At 46.7% G+C, this 7,434-nt stretch overlaps 1 protein-coding gene across 3 annotated transcripts in view; it reads left to right on the top strand.

Annotated features, from left to right (window-relative positions):
* Positions 1-958: 958 nt before the first annotated feature.
* Positions 959-7,434, top strand: part of GALNT13 (polypeptide N-acetylgalactosaminyltransferase 13) — a 322,291-nt gene continuing 315,815 nt past the window's right edge. Inside the window, exon 1 of one of the 3 annotated variants that reach the window (XM_072122489.1) lies at positions 959-1,721. In XM_072122489.1, the coding sequence (XP_071978590.1) occupies positions 1,580-1,721 (142 nt within the window). In that variant the 5' untranslated portion in view covers positions 959-1,579. The remainder of the gene's footprint in view (positions 1,722-7,434) is intronic. The other 2 variants (XM_072122491.1, XM_072122492.1) reach the window with 2 other exon arrangements.

Below are 7,434 nucleotides of genomic sequence, written 5' to 3'. Positions count from 1 at the left end.
CCCCCAGACTCATGGAATCCTGCATTATCCTCTCCCTCCCTCGCTCTGCTACACTGCGTTTGCTGCCGCACATTAACCCTTTCGATCCTATGAAGAGGTGGCACCAGGTAAGTAAGAGCTGCAGAGACGCGGAATGTTTCATTGTCCTGGAATCTAATAATCGCCTCGTCTTCCCGGTTTCCCTTTGGGTGCAGGGAATTCCATGACAATATAATGACGTTTTGGGTCTCCATAGCGATACACTACACTGTTACTATGTATCTTACTGACCCAGTGACTCTCCTGCAGAGGATATCTGTCTATCTGCTGTGTAACTACAACTCCCAGCATCCTCTGACAATCAGGGTGATGTTAGTATATAGAAGAGCCCCACCATTTACATCCTGTATGTGCACAGTCATCCAAGGGTTAAGAAGACCCCCCTCTCTGTAACCAGCGTGTAATTGGATTACCCATCCACCAGAACTGAGTTAACCTTTGACATGATGACAATTAGTAGCTAATGACTGGATGCTACATCCGCCATGTGTCCGGTCTGGATGATTCCTGGGCTTTTGCATATGTTTGGATCTTGATGTTTGATTCGATTAATTGATCAAATTCCGTAAAATGTTACAATTTCCCATCTATTATGAAGCACATTGCCTTCTGCATGGCCGCATCCCTTTAAGTGTCCTCTGTGACCTACATCACATCATCAGAGATTTGCAGGGAGATGTTTGTATCTGATGATTTTATGTTGCAGGTTGATATAATTGCCCCATCCATTGGCTGAGGGTGCTGTCAGTGCCGGGAGCCCCGGGTCCATGATGTGGAGCGTCCTCCTCCGGCGCCTCTATTATGTCTCGTCTTCCGCAGCCTTTTGTGACCTCGATGTGCAGCTGATCTGCAGCCACACAAAGCGCTCGGCATTATTCTAAGCTCCCTCTGTTTAACCTTCTGCTTCCCAAACTGCAGTAATAAACTAAATTGTCGCCTGCACTTCCAAAATGGGAATATTTCAACACCCAATCAGGGGGCTGTGAGTCCCGGCCAATCAGGGCTCGGGTTACATAGAGAATCCTGGTTCATGTCTCAAGGATTCCTTGGCGAGGAATCGGTCGTGTAAGGAGGTTGTGCTTCACATTCCTCCCGGCTGGATGTATTTGCACGGATTCATGCAGAGGAGATGCTAATTTCACAGAGAGACGAGACAGAATTGGAGAAAAAGGCGGCCGAGCGAGAGATAGGAGCCACAGGAGGAAAACAATCCAAGCCCCCCTCGTCTCCCTGGAAGTAACCTGGCAACACACAATCAGCAATTCCATCCAGTTTCCTGCATCTTGTCACCTCCGGCTGCTGCAGGCGAATGGCACATCAAGGTGCCCAGGATCCATCAGCCGTGACAAATGCTTTGCCATCAGCATCCGTCACCATCCCCAGGCCGTAAATTAGCCTGAAAAGTTCATCAGTCGTCTCTCGGCTTTTAATTACGCTGGGATGTCCTTTTCGGTGCATTGGATTATATCTGGGAGGTTTGGAGCGGTTTCAGCAGCGGCTCCTTCTCGTATCGTGTGACAAGTCGAATCCTATTAAGGACATGAGAAGATTTATCTATTGCAAAGTGGTCCTGGCCACCTCCTTGGTGTGGGTGCTCGTGGATGTCTTCTTACTGCTCTACTTCAGCGAATGTAACAAATGCGATGACAGGAAGGACAGATCTTTACTGCCTGCGCTGAGGGGTAAGACTCTGCACGGTCACTATGTGTAGGGAACATAGGGAGCGTGCTGCAGCCCGGAACGTGAGGCTACCAGCTGCAGGTGACATTGCAGAATATTGCTAGACCGATAACCGGAGGGTCAATAGATCAGTTAGCGGGGGGATACAAAGTTTCAGCCGCTCGTAACTAAGTAATGAACGTGTAGGAAGTCTTAGGACGTGAAGTGTTGCAGATATTTTTGACATAATGATATATTTGTGGTTTTTCTTTGACTTCTTGGCTTCTGTGTTGGACAAGCAACATGTATCGTGAACCATGAGTTGTGCTTGACTGTTGTAATTCTTAGGACCTGCGTTGTCATTGAAACATCTTAGGAGGTTCCAACAAAGGTCGTGGAACCGTTAACAACAGGTGTCCTCGACTGCAGTCCTCCCGAGGACCTGGGGTGTCCTTAAATAATCTTAGGAGGTTCCGTCAAAGGTCATGGGACCGTTATCCCTTTGACTTGAGTTGTCCTTAAAATATTTTGGGAGGTTCCAACAAAGATCCCAGTCATGGTAGTGGAAGGGTTAATGGATGCTGGTCAGTGCAGGGGGACATGTAGAAGATACCTCTGATGTAATGATACACTTGCTGTTTTTATCTTCTGTGTTAATCAATTAAGCAATATGTGAGCAAGACTTGCACTTGTCAGTTTTCATCACCTGTTCGAGGATCTGTCGTTGTCATTGAAACGTCTTGTGAAGTTCCAACACATTTGATATCACCTATGGCACTCAGGTCTCAAAACAGCGTGTGGTGGTGGGAGCGAGACGTCAGAGAGTGCTGAAGGATTGGAGATATCTACCATGTGATGGTTTATTTGACTACTCGGATTCTGTGTTGGCCGACCAATGTCATGTGTCAGGAAACACGAGTCGTCACCCGTGACCTGAGGTGTCAGAGGAGCTGATTTCATGTTTTAGTAACTGAGTCGTCATTGGAACATATTGAGAACTTTCAACAAAGATGAGATCAAATCTGACCGTCAAGTGTCCAAAGAACAGGTTGTGGTGGGACTGAGCTGTACAAGAGGCGCAGGGCATTGAAGTGTTTGATGTGATGATATGTTTGATGCTTTGCTTTGACTTTTTAGAGTCACGCCTGATTGTTGTCACCCTGTGAATGGAATTGTTACTGAAACATCTTGAGAACTTCCAACAATGAAATGTCACATATCCAGAACTGGTGGTGGAGCCATAGCTGTAGATCCAACTTATGGATAGAAGGGTTTATGCTGGTGATATGGAAGTCACTGCATTGGTTCTGGATGTTGTTGCTTGTGGATTGCATAGATTAAGGAGGCCAAACATTTGAGATTTTGGCTAGAATGGACTCATTGAGACATCAGATATTCCTGCAGATACTTATCCTGATGTTGGCGGATGTAGACACACAGGCCTGAAGTCTGACTTCTATCCTATAAGCTCCGGAGGAATGAAATCCTCTGTAGCCAGATCTTCCTGTCATTGGGGGTGAAGTCCAGGGTCCCATCACACATCAGATAATAATTATATTGCTAATATTCAGCTCATGTATATGAATACAATCTCTTAGCAGCTTTCTTTGCTTTATGGAATTTGGCCAAGGAAAGGAAATATTACAATTTACAACAAACCTTAAAAAATCATTGTAAAATTTTCTCTGTGGAATGACAGAACTCTAAGGAGGATTGTTTAGAGATTTTCACTAAGTTTAGGGCATGGAACAATTTAGCAAAACTGAGTACATAATGGCTACGGTATGGCACCACAGCATCCAATGGGTGGCGTATGATGTATCTGCACCACAAGTCATGGGAGCGCCATGGGGACAACCCTTCCTATATGTCCTGTTGGGGTATGTGAACACCATCAAGTGGAGTCCTACACCGCGGTCTACGTGTCCGCCTATATGTTACATGGACGTCCATTGCAATGAATGGTGGCCGTGCACTACTACATGTCACCAGCAGGGGCCACTATAGGGGAAACGATCAGGTGACTGCAGCTTTCCCAGCAATACATTTATCCTTATTCTATAGGAAGCAGATCACTCACTATGTAAAGTGTCGCCACATCATTTCACTACAAATCCAGAGAGCGATGTGGTGACATTTCTAACATGTGATTTATTTGGGTAAAATGCAGTAAATTATATATACTGAACAAATCCATTGATGATGGAAGTGACTGCTCAGCGATTTCACGATAATGCGATGACTGAATGCGATGAATAAATTGCCATTTGCTAAATGAAAAGATATAAAATGACAAATGATTATTTATGTTCGGAGGCTGAAGACACTTTGTCAAAGGAATCGGAGAGGATAATTCTACAGGTACAACAAGCAATGGGAAGAGGGAACCTCCAGGACACTTCCATGTGGGGCTCATTACCAGGTGTTATCCGAGTGATCATCGCCGGACTGGGTCGGTGGGGGCTGGGGAATCCCCCTCTGGGCCCCAGACACCGGCACATGGCACAACGTTGCAGGGGCTTCCGTTTGCATCGATGGCCCTGGAGGGATCCTCTTGGTTTCCATCCTTTAACCCTTTATGTGGACTTGATCCAATAGGATCCCAAGGCTTCTTCCTCTCGGAGCGGTCCTAACATTGGAGAGATGCCTGTGCGAGGCACCCAAGGGTTAGGGAATAGTTGTGGACGGCCTGAGGTCAGGGCAGCCTGAGGATAGCCGCAGAGTCTAAGTGCAGGGAAGGCCTGGTCTTTACAGCATGAAGTGACAGCGATGACCGACGGAGCCAGGGACACACAAGACAGAAAACTATTCCAAGAAGGAAGTCGCTTCTAATCACCAAAAGTGCCCTGAAATAGTCTGGGACACCCAAAGAATAGACACCCCGGCCCGTTACATTATGGCAGGTGGTGGTGCCGTGTGCCCTCCTTACAACCCCTGGGGGGCACAGCAGGAGCCCAGTGGTGCTCCACACAAGAGCCAAAGAGTTATAGAAGCCTCCATGTAACTAAACACTAAATCTACCTCCGATATCCATCCTGATAAACCCGGGACATGACTCATGGATCCAGGCACCGGGACTGTGGATCTTCTTATATGTGTTATCCATGGCCTTCTGCCTTCTAATATCAACTTTTATAATTATGCTAATGAGCCAGAAGGGCTCCTGGGGGTGTTAGTAGGGTAGTAGCTTCACAGGTTGTTACACTGTGCAGGAGAAACCCCCCCCCCCCTCACACTGAGGTAGGGGACATTGTAACAGCTCGTGAAGCTAGAGTTGATTATAGAAGTTAGGAGGCCATGGGTAACACATATAAGAAGATGCCACAGTCCCGGTGCCTGGATCTAGGGGTAATGTCCCTGGTGGATGATGACGGATTCTGGAGGTAGTAACTAGTATCAGGAAATGCGCTGCAGGACCATAAGATTAGCAGAATTATTTATAACAAACACAACTGAACCGTATAACAGACTTGTAGCCAGTCGGAAGCTTTGAACGAGACCCCCCCCCCCCCAATGTGAACGGATCAATGTTTTTGCGAATATGTGGTTATTGTACTAACTCACATTATGTACAGAAGTGCACAAAATCATTTCCCTGCAGGATAAAAACTTCTATTCTATTCTGATAAAAATAGTTGCCGATGGCCGTGACATCAATAGATATTTCCTGGCCGAGGTTTATATAATGGAAGACAAACAGCGCATGCGCGACTATGGAATGAGATGTCTCTAAGAATATGAAGCCGCCGGGTGATTGCTGGGGGTCTGACCATTTCTCAGATGGTAGATACTGCTGGGGGCCCGCTGAGAGGCCAGTGGCCAGGCTGGGACCCTGTAGTAATGGGGATCAATGGGGGTCCAAACCAATCATAAAGGGATGACTTCAAGGGATTGTACATCCCTTACTAATCTAACTTACTGATCAGGAGTTAGGGGGGGTCTTAGTGATGGGACCCCCAGAGATCACAAGAAAGGTGGTCGGTTGTACCCTCCATTGCCCCCTGTCCCACATGGAGGTGAATAGTGAGGCCGCCACAGTACGGAGGGAGCCGCCTGTTTCTGTCTGTATCAGTCCGGCGCCGCTGCTCTCCGCTGATGGATCTGCATGTGTCATACCCACCATTACCCGTGGCCTGTGCTATGGAGAGGTCATTAATATTTCATATTTGAAGAAACCTTTTAACATCTTTTAACACTCAGGACTTGAGCCAACGTGATGATGCAGTAGGTGTCAGTGCTGGGCTGGAGCGACTTACCTTCCCTGGCGTAGGAGATGCACAAATGCTGGAAAGAGGAAGGAATTGTCATATAGTAAAGCTCAGAGAATAAATCACATGAAGGCTGAGGAGTGCGGCTCAGGGTATGAGGCTTGTCACTGTACAGTAAACATGCAATATGGACTCTCCTTAGCAACACTTATTTAGAGAGACACCGTAAAGCCAGTTTTAAATGTCTTAAAGGGGTTAACCACTGTTTTACATAAGTTGTCCATGAACCTTTACTGCCTTAATAATAATTCCTGAATGTTCATCAAGTGATTCAGCAGTCCTGCTACTTACTTTAGTGCTATGTGCAGACTCTCTGTGCTTCTTTGTTTACAAGTCTGAGCTCTACGGAATAGGAGGAGCTGCATCAGGAGAGTCATGACTCAACCTGCTCTCTCCTCTCCCCCGCTTTCTTTCTCTGTCAGTGTGGACATAGAGAAGAAAGATGCAGTGGGTGACGCCATTAGAACGGACTTTAGGAATGAGAAACAGGGAGTTGTGTGTATATGCAGAGGGCAGCATGGGAGGAGATAAAGACACAGGAACACGCAGAGACATGTCCAATGGAAGAGATTTACTGAAAAGTAGCCAATCCCTTTAAGAATATATGCTGATAAAATACAATCTAACCCATAGTAGTTAGTCTTTAATAGGACATCATCATCAAATGTCTTCTTTAAGGGGGACTCCATCAGCAACTGAATTGTGTGGGTCATGCAATGCTGAACGGTTCTGTTCTCTGTACTAATGGACCAGCTGCCTGCAGACGACTCCCTAGTTTGGTTTACATCCTAATTGTGCCCCTAGGCTTGTCAAAAGTCAGACATTGGGCCACATTTATGTAAACCAGTGCAGTCTGTACTATGTGCAGTTGTCTGTGGAGTGTGCAGGGGGCGCCAGATTCATCAAAAGAGGCGCCCGGTCTTCGTGATACTATCGCCCCTGCACTGCTCGGGGGTCTGAACCGCCAACTCTTTAACATAGAGCGTCGAGTCGTTATAATAAATGTGACGCACGGTCCGGAACTGCACCAGAACTGCCCCAGAACTGCACCGGACCTGCACAGGAACTGCACCAGAACGGCACCAGAACTGCACCAGACGCCCTTTTAGGTGACATTTGTTCTGTCTTGTCGGACACAAAACTGGCGCAGACACTTTCATAAATGTCCCGATGACTTGTAGGTGACACCGGAGGCGCAACATTGTTTCTTCTTACAAAGGGAAATTATCAGCAATTCTCTTACGCAGTGATCGTCACATTTGCTTCTCCATTGGTCGCTGGATGTTACTTGTTATACATTTTATACCTGGCCGCGTGTCACAGGGTCTGTACAGGACGTCTAGAAGTTTCTATGTTAATCTATGTAAATGATCTCCTTGTAACAGACTCCGGAGCCCCAATCCAATCCAATGTTTTGGTGATAAGCGCGATGGAGCATATGTGACATTTGGAGGTTCCAGCTCCGTAA

This window comes from Engystomops pustulosus, chromosome 8, assembly GCF_040894005.1.
Source record: "Engystomops pustulosus chromosome 8, aEngPut4.maternal, whole genome shotgun sequence".
Lineage (NCBI taxonomy): Eukaryota > Metazoa > Chordata > Amphibia > Anura > Leptodactylidae > Engystomops > Engystomops pustulosus.
This window is presented reverse-complemented; position numbering and strand designations above follow the sequence as displayed.